Here is a 15,798-nt window from a genome sequence, read left to right on the forward strand (position 1 = left end):
CCACGGCCTGATTTCATCCAGCCTGGGGGTGAGATAGCTCTGGGCAGCCCGGTACAGAACACCTTGAGAACAACTCCTACCCTTGAGCCACAGGGGGCTGCTGGGGTCACCCCATTTAGAAAAGTCACTGGCGGTTTAAGGATCTAAGCAACTGTAAGAATGCAAATTACCATTTCAAAGGGAAGTAAAGCCAAGAACCTAGTCTCACTCCAGATTCTAGAATTTAGGAAAGCTTTCTTACCTACTTCTCTTTTCCTTTTTTTTTACAAATCCATCCCTTTATATAAAGATAGAAATACAGATATATTTTTGGCTTCCTCGAAGGGCCTCCCTCCCTCTGTGTATTTCTCTGTTCCCTAACTCTCTCCTTTTCCGTGTCTTAACTCCCCTCCCCTTTGTTTATTTGTGTCCATTCCAGGGGTCAGGCTTCCTCCCCCATCACCACCCCTCTCCAACCCCATTGCCCCCTCTCTTCTCCACCTTCATCTCTCCTCCTGTCTCTCCAGCTAAGATTCCCATTATTGTCTTCTCTCCCTGAAAGATAAAGCTGAATTCCAGGTCCTGGCTTTGTTGTCTTGTAAGACAGTGTTATTTTTCCTTAAACTATATTTCAAAGGCAGAAAGGCACTGTGGTACAATAGAGAGAGCATGAGACTAGGGAGCCAGAGATGTAGCTCACATTTGTAAAATGAGGATCACTCCATAAAGGACATCAGTGTTTCATCCATTCTAAAGTTCTTAAGGGAGGTTGGTGATTATTATGCAAATAAATAAAATTGACAGGGAATTAATAACAATAATAAGAATAGCAAACATTTATACAGTCATTACTATGTGTCAAGAACTACAAATACTAGCTCACTGAATCCTCAAACCACCTTATGAAGTTGGCAGTAAGAGTTGTGCAGAGAGGGTGAGATTTTAAAAAAAGAGAAAGAAAGTGAGATCATGAATAAATGTTTTCTCTTGCAAACATTTCTTTTACTATTGTTTTTACAATTTTAAAACAAGGCTGTAGAGTTGACCATTTCTATTTCAGTAAGAAAATCAACTAAATTAAGTCCCACTTTACTTATACACAGTCATCTGCTGATTTTTTTTTTCCTTGAAGGACAGGGACCTTCACAGAAAAAAAAAGAAATTCTAGGTTCTTGCGATCAACTGATGTACCAACCCTTCCTTTAATGAACTGAAAATTATGTTTTACAAGATTCATAATAATGTGATTATACAGTGGAGCATGTCAACATCAATTCAATATCAAAAAGACATCTTCACAAGAGCCATCACAGTGCAAACATAGTCATTATGTGTTAACTGATACAGTTAAAGGTTGACCTTGATGTCCCCCATCTGGCAGAATGGCGGAGCTTTTTTTGCTTTTAACAGATTGATAAAGATTCCTTTTAGGAATCAATGTTCCTGGGAGTTATTATAATAGTTAGATAACTACTGAGCACAGAGAAGATCACTACACTTTAAAAAAAAAAAAAAAAAAGTAACACAGACGGCCTTGACAGGCCACTGCAAATTGTCCCTACTCCTAACACATGTTTACCTTCAAGATAGGATACTTCTGGGACTCATTTCTCTAGAAAGTACATTACCTCTCTTTAAAAATAAATTTTTTAATTGCTCCACTTTATTCACAGAAATGAAACCAATTCTTCTGAGACTTCTGATATGCAAGCATACAAATTATAAACAGGAACTGCTTGGCCTTTAAAAGGTTATACAATTTCTAGGTGTTTATTCTTTCTCATGCTTATGGTAAAATAAAATAGGAACACTTCTCTAATGCCATGGATTCAATTTAAAAAATAAACTCACACAAGTTCAATTCTGGTAATGCAAACATGCTGGGTTGCAATTTAATTTACCGTGTATTATCTATAATAAAAGGTTTGCTAAATAAATCAATAGTATGATCAGTAGTAGTAACTCCAAAATTCTATATATGATGGTGCTTAGGGGCTACAGTCTGGTTGGAGTAGAAGCCAGTTGACTTAGTATTTTAAAGCTGGATTTGCACAGGGAGCACCTCTTTACTTTGATGATGTGCTCATATGTAAATAATAAAAGTAGTACAGATTTTAAAAAATATTGCATGTATATTTTACATAAAATTGAGAAAACATTAATTGTTCACATCAAAAGATATCTATTTATTTGTTTGTTTGTTTATTTATTTATTGTGACTTTAGATGGCTGATGGGGATATTATTAGAGGGAAAATTAATATCTTCCCCTACTCTAACCCCAAGCATCTCCTGATAATCAGTAAAGGAATGTTGCCTAACGTAACCACTGGTTCTAAAAACTTTAGTAATGACTAAAGTGTACACAGAAGTGTACAATGTACATAGAAAAAGTGAATAGACAAATGATACATCATTATCTAGACACTACAGATTCATATAGACCCACCATTTAGCCCTTCCCAGAGAGGCTGAGACTAGCTACTGGCCATTGGAAGAGCTGAAATGGGAAACCAGCATGGCGTCTCCTAGTTCACACACTTTCTCCCACTTCACCAGGGCCAGTTTGGAAAGAGGATGGCTCAGTAATCCTTTGAGAGCCACAAATTCAGTTACCACATATTCTTGAAACTAACAAAATAGAATTTATGGAATGCAGACTTTTCCTTAATTTAGACACTTCATAATAGACTATGTTGTTATTTTACTGCATTTATTTTTATATTCTGGTTACATATTTAAGTATCACCTACTCAACTACATAACTTGTGTGTGTATGTTTGTGTGTGTGTGTATGCAAACGCACACACACATAGTACATGCTTAATAAATATTTGCTGAATAAATAAATGGATGATTCAATGAGATTTTATTAAACCATGAAACTATTGCTGCTGTATAAACAGTGATTTATATGACAGTATCTGAAATTATTGATCTCTAAGAGTTAGAAAGTTATTTAATTCCTCCATCCATAAAAGGCCTCCGAAAAAATGCCAGAATTTGTGTCCAAAACGGTGTTTGTAAGTACACTTTCCTGAGCAGAGATTCCAAAGCTTTCATCAGATTCTCCAGTGAGGATCTATGATCCTGAAAAGATAAAGAATTACTAAACTAGGGCTTCCCTGGTGGCGCAGTGGTTGAGATTCCGCCTGCCCATGCAGGGCACACGGGTTCGTGCCCCGGTCCGGGAAGATCCCACATGCCGCGGAGCGGCTGGGCCCGTGAGCCATGGCCCCTGGGCCTGCGCGTCCGGAGCCTGTGCTCCGCAGCGGGAGAGACCCGCATATCGCAAAAAAAAAAAAAAAAAAAAAAAAAGAATTACTAACCTAATGTATCCTCTCTATTATATCTCCTCTGTCATATAAGCGACCAACCCAGCTATGCTTACATGCCTCCAGTAACAAGAAACTCACCACCATATGAGGTAGTCCAAGCTATTTTCATATTTCACGGCTTAACTCATGATCGACCACAGTTCCATCCTCCAGAGTCATGTAGAACATACCCAGTCCCTATGCCACTTGGCAGCTTTTTATGTATTTTTAGGTGGCTGTCATAACCCATCCTATCTTCTCTTGTGCAGGCTGTAAATCTTCAGTTCTTTCAACCAGAGTCCAGGTTTCTGCTACCATCTCTGCTCCGATGCTCTCAGTACCCTCAACACTTGGCCCAGCCCTGCATGTGGTCAACCCTCCTGGAGCCAAGCACAACTCTCAGCTCCTGGTTCTGGGCACCTTGAGTTAATAAGACTAAGAGTTCCTCACCTGGGGGGAAGCTGGCTTGCTCCACTGACTGAGAGTTAACTATGGTTAAAAAAGCCTCTATTTCTTTCTTTACATGTGTTGCAGTTTCACTGTGACCCTCCTATTCTGTTCATAGAGTTAGTTTGAGAAACCTACTGCAAGAAAAATCTCTGGATTCTCAAGTTCTGTCATTCCAAGTTTTAGCTACTGTCTCCCTCACCCAGCTTTTCTCTCTCACTCTAGTTCAGATAGGTTTTCATCTAGGTTAATGCCTTACAAGTATGCTACTTTCACTGCACAGTCTTTTATGCTTATCCTGTATATAATGTCCAGAATTTTTAGCTGTACTTAGCAAGAGGGATAAGGAAAAGCTGTCTACTCCATCTTTCCAGAAGTATTAATCTATTTATGGAAGACTTTTAAATCTATAGAGCTGTAAGACTAGCATGCAAGTACCTACAAGCCCACAGGGCCAATTAATTTAAGCTTGTGGGGAGAGGTGGGGGTGAGGTGCAGGGGCTGGCTTTCACTGTGATAGCCTCTCTGGGAGACAGCCTCTTCCAGACTACCATGCACACATGGGGCAGCTTTCTACATTTACTGCCCTTCCACTGAGCAGGAGATTAAGAATAGACCTCACCTGGCCCCTATGAGCATGCCTCAGCCCTGCTCCAGCCACAGTTCACTCTTTAGGACATGAAGAATGGGGTGGGTCGCCACTCCAACTGTACTCTTCATAGCCAAAGTGTCTCCCAATGTGGATTGCCAGAACCAGCTTCTCCCCAGCCCCACTCTTCCTCGCTCTCCTGCCATTCCCCACTAACATTTGGCTGAGGTTCAGCTAAGCACAGCAAACATTTTCTATTAAAACACCTAGGGCCGAGGTGACATGATTTTTTTCTCAATCTTTATTCTCTTAGACCTCTCTTCTGCATCTGACAGTGCTACCAGGCTTCCTATTAGTAGTTCCTTACAGATGTAGAGTAATTTGCAATTTGCATGTACCTCCTCTTGTTATCTCATTTTATCCTCAAAACAGCCCTATAAGGTAGCCAGGACAATGGTATCATGCCCATTTTACATATGAAGAAACTGAGACATAAAGCAAATTTGCCCACATTGACAATGATATTAGGTGCCAAAGCCAAGACTAGACAAATCTGTCTTCTTGGTCAAGACTAATTTTATACCATGCCATCTTGATTTCCATGATACTATAATAATGAGGGGAGTTACCACCTAATTGCCAGGCACTCTACAAGACCTAGTGCCACATACACAGAATCTAAGGCTGAGGGAGGTTCAATAACTGGCCTAATGTCACTCAGCTAGTAAGACACAAGGAGCACTTGCTTTGTTCTTGGCCCTTTGTTCCTCCCATACTACATAATCTCTTCCAAAAAAACTAATTTATTCTATGGCTTCTCTTCTAATTTTCTTTTAATTTAAAAAAATTTTTTAATTTATTTTTGGCTGCATTGGGTCTTCATTGCTGCACACGGGCAGAGGACTAAGGACAGAATCATACGATGCTTTTACAATATGGAATTAGTTAATGAATTCCCCAAACATTTTAGAATATATCAAATATTTATGGAATTAGAGTCTGTAGTAAAAAAAATGAAAAAGATAGTTCAGGAAAAAAGAATAAGTAAAGAGATGCTTGCAGATAGCATGTTTCACATTTAGGTTAATAACCCCAAATTGTATAAAACTGTAGTTCTCAAGAGGCAGTATGTTACATTATAGAGTTTTTCTCAACAATGGAGAACTAGAGAAGAATTTAAAGATGGCCACAATTCTGTGAAGAGTGCATTTTTTAGAGAGCCAACTTGAAGTTAACTGTGGTTTTTGTGATGAGTACTGTTTCTGGTTTCATTTGTGAGCTGTTCACTCTTGTGAAATATGCCTTCTCTAACAACCACAGGTAAGGTTAGGTGTATTGTTTTCTCTTATGAAGGAATAAAGATCTTGGTATAACTTAACACTTTCCTTTCTGTTTCCCCCAATAAACAGCAACCTCACTTGTGCTTAAATATCAGTAACTGAGAGGCAATCTATCTCTTTTCTGGGCAATTCTAATTATTAGAACTTTCTCCTTCATTAAGTGAAATGCGTTTCTCTGATTTACCCACCAGTCCCAATTTGGCCGTGTGAAATCACCTCGGTCAAGTCTTCATTTGGTTAATAAGATTTCTTCTAGTATTTGAATTTTACTTTCAGATCTCCTTTCATTCTCTTATTCTGGCTAAAAAGTCTTAATTTTTTCAACCATTTCTCAAACAGCATTTTTTTTTCTAGAAGTCACACCAATCTAGTCACCTTTCACTGTACTACAGTGTCCCTAAACCATGGCACCTATCATTTAGTATAAGATTCCAAATTTTGTCTGCTTAAAACAGAATCTAGGGGAACTATTACCTCACATAATGTGTACCCAAGACTTTCTATTAATACTATCTAAAATTACATAAGATATTTTAGTAATTTCACCATACCACTAGCTCATATTTAGTTAATTACAACCCTCAAAGTTCCCATCCCCCACAATGAACTATTTTAAGTTGTCTCCTACATTTTGAACATATTAAATAGAATTTTGCAGAACCTACAGTCAGAAATTCATAATTTTACAGGCTACTATTCTTCCCTCCCCTCTAAAATCCCCTAGCTTTGAAGCCCAGGCCACTGTGTCCTTTCCTAAAGATATCAGCACCAGTTCACTGTATTCTCCAATTGCTACAATCATTGCAATTTCAGAAATCATGTAAGTAATTATCTCACTCCCAGCCTTACCATTCTTCTGGACGCCACTCCTCTGATGACCTTGTCCTCCACTACATCTGTCTCCCAATCCCCTCAATAACTGTACCCCCTCCATAATCTCCATATCAAACACTCCATCGTGAATCTTATCCTTTCAGCCCCCTTACTCTAGTACCCCGGCTCCTGCTCTTCTTCAACCCTGCCAGTACGCACAACCCACTGTTCACATCATCTTTTCACTGTGCTTCATCCCCCTCTGTCCTCCTTCCTCCTCCCCGGATTCCACAACCCGCCAGTACTCTCACTGCCTTGCACACATCCTTAACTCATCTGCCCATCTCATCTTGTCATACTTACCAGAAAAAAACAAAAACCAATCCAACTGTCCACCTACTTGAAATCAACACTGATGGGAAAAAAAGACAACATGTATGGTAACTGGTCTCGCTTTAAGCTCATGACCTTCAACTCCAAGTGGGCACTGGGGATGCTTAGAATTCCTACCATTTCCCCTTGACGTTTCACTCTCCCAATCTCCTACACAAAACTTGTATACCTTCTCCCTTCCTCTCAAACTTCCAACTCCACTCTTGCTTTCACTCTGCTGTTGACCTTTCTTCCTATTTCATTGAACTTCTACCTATCCTCAGCCCTACCCCTGCACCTGTGCCCTCTTCTCTGTCTTTCCTCCAGTTATATCCATGAACTGTCCTTACATCTATCTAACATCATCCCTCCACTGTGTCCTGATCCATTTCCCCTCACCTGCTCAGGGACATAGTACAGGAAATGCCTCCTCCCTCTCCTGTACCATCCATCTTTCCACCCCTATTAAATCATTTGTATCATCTTACAAATACACTTTAATATCCCCCATAGTAAAAAATAATTAAATAAAACTTCCCCTTCTCTTGATCCCAACCCTCCAGGTAGTTATGTTCCTATTTTTCTAGTTTCCTCCTTCAAAAGAGTTATGTCTATAATATTGTCTCTCATTTTCTCCTTTCTCATTTTCCTTAAAACTCATTCCAACCAAAGTTTCCCCCAACAATTCACAATAAAACAGCTTCATCAAATTCATGGCTTCCTCATTGTCAAATCCAATGGCTGATTCTCAGTCCTCATCTTACCCAACCTACAAGCAGCATTCGACAGAGTCAATCATTCCATCCCTCTTAACATACATTTCTCTGCCTTCTGGAATCCCACTTTTTCAGTTCCCCCTCTACATCATTAAGCCATTTTTACTCAGTTTCCTTTGCTTGAAACTCTGAGTATTTGGGTATCCCAGGACTCCTTGACCTCTTCACTGTCAAAACTCACCCTCTGTTGGTGATCTCAACTCTATGCCAACAACTCCAAAATGCACATACTCAGACCAGACCATTCCCCACCCCTGACCTCTACACTACCTGCTTGACATCACTGCTTGGCTATCTAATGAGCATTTCAGAGTTAGCATTTGCAAAACCAAACTCCTGGCTTTTCCCCAAAACCTGCCCCTCCCAAAGTCTTCCCAATCCCAGCTAATAGCAACTCCACTCTTGCATTTATTTGCTCGGGCCATAAAATGGTGTCATCCTTAACTCTTTTCTCTCACACCCGTACAAAACCCATTAGGGATACACTGTTAGCTTTACACTTAGAATATATCTAGAATCCAAGCACTTTTCACCCCCTCCAATGTATCACCCCAGTGCAAGCCACTATCATCTCTTGCTTGCATTATTACAATAGCTTCCTAGTTGATCATTCTTGCTCCATATTCCTCCCCTCCTCCCCCATTTTAGATTCTCAACACAGTACAGAGTGATCCATTAAACTTAATTTAAAACTTAACTCTAAACATGTTCCTCCCCTACTGTAAACCCCCCAGTGGCTCCCATTAAACTCAGAATAATATCCAAAACTCTTAAAACGGCCTATAGGACCTAATCTGCCCATCACCCCTCACCCTGCACTCTGAGCCCATCTCCTACCGTTTTCACCTTGTTCACCCCAGTTCAGTGACCTCCCTGCTATTCCAGGGAGTACTTTCACCCAGGGCCTTTGCACAGACTGTTCCTTCTGCCTAAAATGATCTTCTGCATCTGCATGACTTACTCTGTCACTTTCTTCAAGTCTTTGCTTTAATGTCACCTTATCAAAGAGGACTTTTTTGACTATCTCTCTCACTCTACTGCTCTATTTTAACTTTCTCCTTAGGACTTATCATACCTTGACTTTTTTTTTTTTTTTTTTTTGCGGTATGCGGGCCTCTCACTGTTGTGGCCTCTCCCGTTGCTGAGCACAGGCTCCGGACGCGCAGGCTCAGCGGCCATGGCTCACGGTCCCAGCCGCTCCGCAGCATGTGGGATCTTCCCGGACTGGGGCACGAACGAGTGCCCCCTGCATCGGCAGGCGGACTCTCAACCACTGCGCCACCAGGGAAGACCAAGAGATAAACGTTTATCTGTCCTTTTCTGTACCGTATCCTTAGTGCTTAGAACAATGCCTGGCATAGAGCAGGGGTTCAATAAATAATAGTATAATCATGAATTAATTAAATAATGCTCTATTGCTGAATTTGATGACAATGGTTGCTGCTGAAGAGGGATAACAGCTGGCTGGTTGAAAGACTGAGTGTGAATACTTCCTTTTCTCTGAATACCCTTTTGTAGCTTTTAAATTTTAATATCACGTGCATGTGCTTCTTACCCCAACAAGGAATTTTTTAAATGAGAGTAAAAAATATTTTAATAAAAAGAATTTGCTTTTGAGTTAACATTAAAATCAAAAATTTTAAATAGCAGTGCTACCCTCTACCATATCAATCATCTTTTGAAACTTTGTGCCATTTGTAAAATTAAAGAGCGTGCTTTCTAATGTAAGTTGAGTACTTTCTAGAGTTCCTGTGCATTAGTAAGTGCTGTGCATATGTTGGTGATTCAGAATATGAAAAAGAGAAAATTATGTTTTATGGGCATTATTTTTTTAGTGAACAAATGGGAATTGCTGGTGATCAACATGTTTATTATTTTCTAAGGGTTTATAAATATTCAGCATAATAATGCATTCTTAGATTCTACCAGCACTCAGCAACAAATATATTGGCTTGTAAGTTTTAAATATCCATTGTTTTCCCTTTTCTGAAAATCATTCCCCATTTCAACTTTTCTAAAATTAGTCTTATTCTCAAGAGATACTAGGAATGACATCAAAACTGCTCACCACACTCATTCTATACCATGAGATATAAAGTAGTTGGCTCCGAAGAACCAATCTTATCAGAGCAGTGATACAGTATTCTACTTGCTGTTTACTTATCCTGGGCTTCCAGTCTTTCTTTCCGTATGTTTTAGATTGCCCAGCTTAAGAATCACTGTCCATTTTACTTATTTATTTTTAAATGATCAACTTTCATGAACTTCCATTATCTCATATAGATATAAGACTAAAAAAATAGAAAAAAATGTTTTCCTTGTGATGAGAACTCAAACTCTCTTAACAACTTTCATATATTACATACAGCACTGTTAATTATATTAATTATGTTGTACATTACATCCTGAGTACTTATTTATCTTATCTGGAAGTTTGTACCTTTTGACTACCTTCAACCAATTCCCCCTCCACCCACCCACCCCACCTCTGGTAACCACAAATCTGATCTCTTTTTCTATGAGTTTGTTTGTTTGTTTGTTTGTTTTGGAAGTATAATTGACCTACAATACTATGTTAGTTCCTGCTACACAACATAGTGGTTCAATATTCCTATACATTTCAAAATGATCGCTGTCCATTTTAAATAATACGGGTTAAATGTGAACTGAGAAACTCTTCCCTCCTTTTTTTCATTACTCTCACTAGAGCGTCTTCCACAAGCAGTGAGCCTCTCTAGTTCATGTTCTTTTCATTGTTCTTTTTTCCCTCAAATACTATTTAAAGAAATAAAACTGGTTGTCTTTCATCTTTTGACCATATTCTTTCATGGAAAGCATTCCTGTGTGGTTGTATTAGTCTCTTGAAATATGTCTTTTATTTTCACTGCCGTCTATATTTTACAGTGCCTTTTTTCAAATCTCCCTTAGTCACCACTGAGATAATTTCCTTTAAATTTAAAATAAAAGCACTACTAACTAATACAAGGATCTCTAAGTACTATTTAGCCACAGTTACTTCTATGAAGAAGATAGAATTAGCTAGATAGTTAGGTAGATAGATAGATTTTGTTTTCCCCCAGCTATGCCCTTTGAGCAAGCTATGCTAGTATTTATTTATCCTATGTCAACCTCAGAAAACTAATTCATGCCTGTGTGCCCATATGGTTAGATTATTATAATATCCTTCTAAACAGTCTTCCAGCAACGACTTGGGAATGAGGAAAATGAAAAATGACATAAAAGAACTGTTTAACTAAATACTAATGTGAAACAGAAAGGTGCACATGTCCTAGGAAACCAAAACCTGTGTTTAGCACAGATCCTTACACAAAGGAGGCATTCAATAAATGTTTACTAAATTGAATTGAATCTCAATGGTCTCTCACTTTACAGATAATAAAAACTTTACACAAAATTTTTGGAAGCTTTGTCTATCTTCCAGGCTATGCAAGATAGACAGTATAATGAACAAAATAATCCACAACTCTTCTCCAAACCCTCAGAGTCAGAAGTAGAGGAACAGCCTAGAGAAGAGATGGGAGCAAGAAGGTCTATGGTGTATCTGAGGGACAATGAGTAGGATGGGTTTCCTGGAACAGTGAGTTCATGAAAAGGATGTTATGCTGAAAGCTCTGATAAAATTTATTTATCAATGTATTTTAAGGGTATGTGTTTCTAAATTTTAATTTAACCTAATTTGAATTCCCAATATGAAAGGATAAGTACTGTAGTTACTGCCAGAAATGTCACTGATTATATTCAGAGCCTATGTCCAGAGAAATAAATTGCATTAGAAACTCTTATTTTTCTTATAGGTCCTGTAAAATATTGTAAAAGCTAGTGTACTGTTCCTTCCCATTTCAATAGAACTGTAGCTTTCTTAAAAGGTGAAAGAAAACAGAAGACTGAAATTTACACCTTCTGAAGACGATTGCTGGGAATGACTCAAAAATTTAAAAAAATGTACACATCTATCAAGCACATCCAAAAGAAAAGACAGCTAATCCAGTCTCTACATGGATTTTAGAAGATGATTGGTAATCTGTATGGTACAATTTATTATATTAAACAGAATAAATGCAGGACATATAAACATTTCTGAAAGGTATTTAAATCATGATAGATTAAGAATAGTTTTTTCCAATAGAGTATCACATTCAGCATTTGAAAAATATAAATTTATGAGCACTGTAGTCCAGGTAAATTTGAAAAATACCTCTCTCTCCCTCTCTCACTTCCCTCCCCCTTGGCAATCATCTAGAAATTTAAGTCAAATTATCTATAAGTCAATATCACTAAAGCAAATCATCACACTGGGCTGCTTTCTCCAGACCATTCTCCACTCTCTTATTCATTTTGCCTTCCATGCATGAATCAGTCAATGAGTTAATTTCCAAAGTGGCCAATGAGTTAATTCTTACCATTGCATTTTGTTCAAATATTCTATTTTAAATTCTTCCTTTAAACAAAGAGTGATTCTTCTATCCTGGTGTTATTGTATGCTCCTTTTGAATAGTTTCCAGGAATAAAATAACTGATCGTGAAAAAACAAAAATGTTGCTCTTCACATTCTTTGTATAAAGTTATTCGATGATGGCACTGTTTCATGATTAACAATCTAACATGTTGTAGCCTACATATAGTGCATTAAATGTTCCCTTGGCAACAAACATCATATCATATGCCCATTATCAATTTTAGACATGAAAAATTGTAGCTTTAGAAAAAAGTGTTACTTTTTGTTAAGGACATTTCCATCCCACAAAAGGGACAGAAGCAATGAGAGTATCTGTACTGATGGAGTACGGGTAGAGAATACAGTACTGACAGAGTTTTATAGTGCAACTTTAATGATCTTTAAACATATATTCATTCCAGGACATCACTGAGAAATATTTTTGGAAATATTTCTTTAGGAACTTTAATTACCATCAATGTATAAAAATCAATAACAGAATTTCTGTCCAGATAGCATGATTAGTGGTGTTTTTCAGAAAAATGTTTTTAAAACATCAATATCTGTCTTAAATTTTAGAATTCCATTTGAGAAAGAAACAAAAGCTATTTACAGTGCATCACACTCAAAGTCTAAGTTACTTCTTAGTTTGATTTGAGTCCCAAAGAGCACCATTCTTTTTTAAAAAAAGGAAAGCCATGTGCTTAATAGGCTTCCTCTGGATTTTGTCCCTGATTTAAGTTGAGGATGCACCTGCTGACTCTGCTTATTGCAGCAGAACTGCCAAAACAACAGATAAGGAAGCTGGCCCAGATTTTATTTGAATTTTTTAAGATCTAGTTATTTATTTAGATATCATTTCTGGCATCTGGGACTTTTATAACAGCCCATACAGTCTACTTAAAAAGAAACATACAAACTTAAAACATTAAACAACCAACAACTATATGAGAAATTCCTTCAAGCAGCAATAATAAACTTAAAACTTTCTACATAAATATGCAAACTATGTGCTCCTTCTGCCTCCCTTCAGTCTCCTCCCATCCAAAGTTAGCATCATGTTCGATTTTATTAGTGTATTTGTTGCCTAGGATAGGAAACCCCTAATATATTCAACAAAGTAAAATATTTCTATAGTAATATTAAAAATTTCAAATGCCTACTTTGTCACAGTTGTTCTAGGCATTTTGTATATAGCAACTATTTTAGTGGATAGTATATTACTGAACAGGGGGCGCTTAGCTTCCTCTCCCTAGTTCACCTAGCCTTGGGGACACCAATGGGAGGTGGGCAATGTTTATAAATGATTTACTTTGATGACAGTGGATAAAGGTTCTGTACTATGAGCTACTCTCAACGAAGAACGGTAACGGTAAACCAATGAAATGTGTACCTTCCTTTGTCTATTAGCTTCTGCCATCTTCTTTTGCAATTATAAAAAGTTTTGTTCTCTCTCCATTTAGATGAAGTTGTTGAGATCTCTCTTAGTCTTAAATCCTCCCCTCCTCCACATAATAACTAATATATGACAAATGGGGTTTTCTGCTTTTGAGTCTTTCTTTCCTTTTCCTTTCTCTTTTCTCTTTCTTTACTTTTTTTCTTCCCTTCATAATGCTTTATTCGACACATTCCCTAAACCTCCTTTCCTCAGCTCAAATCGTTTGTACTAGAGAAGAATTAAGACTACCTAAGGACTACCTAAGACACTCCACACGACCCTTAAGAGAGGCAATGGCTTAAGAAAGGGGTTCCCCTAAATCAGCTGCCATGAACAAGCATGCCGGTCCCGCCCCCCTTCCCCTCCTGCAGAATCACCCAGCACCCCGCCTTCAAGAGCTACATTTCCAAAACTACACAACTCTCATTCCACCACAGCAAAGCTTTCTCCGGGAACAACACAACACAGCACCCTCTACCCCACTCCCGGGAAACACAGAGCTACCCAAGCCGGCAGCCCCTCCCCAAAGCTCGCCTCAGGCATCCTTCGGACAGAATGCTTCAGGATCCCTGGTCCCCGCTGAGCACCAACGTGCTCCAGTTCGGAAGGGGAAGTCAGGCGAAAGGAGGGCGAACCCAGGGCAATTTCCAAAGGACCAGGCAGGTTCAGACTGAGGGTAAACTGTGCCTGAACACTCACCGCCACTCAAGCCCTCTAACACCTCAGCCAGCGGCCGCTCTAAAGGGTTGCAAGTTTCACAGCTCCCTTGGAGATGGGAGCATCCGGGCAGCTGGGAAAGAAGGGTTCTGGGCGGGAGCCGCCACAACTCCCAACCTTCTGGCAACGCTGTCCCTCTGGAATTAGACGCACCTGGGCGTTTCGGTTTAGTGTGCGGGGGGAGGGGGAGATAGAGGAGGTAAAGGGAAAGGGGCTACGAGTAGGGTGTGGCGATTCTTGGAGGGAAGGGAGAGTTAAAGTCACATCTCTGTCCTGGATCGAGCAGGGTCTAGGGGCAGCAGGCCCGCCCGTCGCTTTGTTGTCAGCGTCCCCCGTCGCTGGCGCGCGCCGGGCGCACAAACACGCCTCAGAATATCCTCCCAACTGGCCAAGCGGGCCCTACAGCCCCCAGCCCCTTCCAAGAAGGAAAAAACTTGTACACAGGCGCGGCGGCAGCCAGGATGCTGCGGTGTGCCTCTGAGAACAACTTTGAAAGCCGGAAAAATAATGATAATGAAATAAAAGGATCAGTAGTATTTTGTTTTCTTCCGAGCCTTTGGAAAAATAAAATTTCTGTCCCTACCAGTCCGCTAATATTTACAGTCGCCTGTGGCGAAGGGGGGTTAAGGTTGGTGCTCAAGATAGAGAGCTCTAGGTAGGTGCATAGGCGAGCTGCAGAGAAGGGGACCGGCTGGGGGACCCGAGTCCCCGACGCCATTTGCGGGGCAGCGGCGCCCGCCCGCCTTACCTGTGGATGCAGTTTCCATGGCAACGGGCGGCGGCCGGGCGGGGCCCGAGCCCAGTTCCCGCGGCGCAGCTTCTCGGGCCCCGGAGCCCAGCCCAGGTCCGGGCTCCCCCGCCTGCGGTTCGGGCTTGGCCCCTTTCGGCGTCACCGCTTCTTCCTCCCCCTCGCCCCGGTCCCCGAACCACTGGGACCCGGGACTGGCCAGCGACAGCAGCTCTTCTTTGGGATCGGGCGGCGCGGCCATAGTTGGCAGTTCCCCGGGCGCAGCGACGGCTGCTTGGCGGGGCCGAGGTGCAGTGACTGGGCGGGCGGGCGGGCAGGCGCTCCCTCCTGCTCCCCCGCCGGGACTCAGGGCTTGGGGAGGTTGCGGTGTCAGCGCCGCCGCCGCCGCAGCTGCTGCAACTCCGGCCGAGCTGCCGCCTGCCGCTTTCCGCGTTTCAGCTCCTCCTCCTCCCCCTCCACTTCCTCCCGGCCCCGCCCCGGCCGCTGCCTGCGCTCCTCCTCCTATTGCCGGCGACGCCGCCGCTGCTGCTTCGCTACTCCCAAGCCTGTCATTACGCAGGTGAAAAAGGCCTGCTTGGTCCGAGTCTTCCTTTGCACACGTCAGCCACCGGTCTGCAGGCCTAGATTAGGGGATGTGCCACATCCACTTGAATCTTCCTCTCATGTGGGGGAGAATCAGAGAGGATGAGCAGGTAGAAACAGCCCCCAGCTGAAGAGTGACTGATTAGGCAAGCTGCCCTCCCAACTCGTAAAGTTAAACCTGGACTGGTGTCCTGGGACCCGAAGCAAAGAAAGGAAGCTGGAGCC

The 15,798-nt window shown here is 40.9% G+C and overlaps 1 protein-coding gene across 1 annotated transcript in view; it reads right to left on the reverse strand.

Annotated features, from left to right (window-relative positions):
• Positions 1-15,400, reverse strand: part of RTN1 (reticulon 1) — a 236,408-nt gene extending 221,008 nt beyond the window's left edge. The window contains exon 1 of the mRNA XM_081230278.1: positions 14,992-15,400. Coding sequence (XP_081086404.1) covers positions 14,992-15,232 — 241 coding nt within the window. The 5' untranslated portion in view covers positions 15,233-15,400. The remainder of the gene's footprint in view (positions 1-14,991) is intronic.
• Positions 15,401-15,798: the final 398 nt, after the last annotated feature.

Source organism: Mesoplodon bidens (genome assembly GCF_964165515.1).
Source record: "Mesoplodon bidens genome assembly, chromosome: 3".
NCBI classification, from domain to species: Eukaryota; Metazoa; Chordata; class Mammalia; order Artiodactyla; family Ziphiidae; genus Mesoplodon; species Mesoplodon bidens.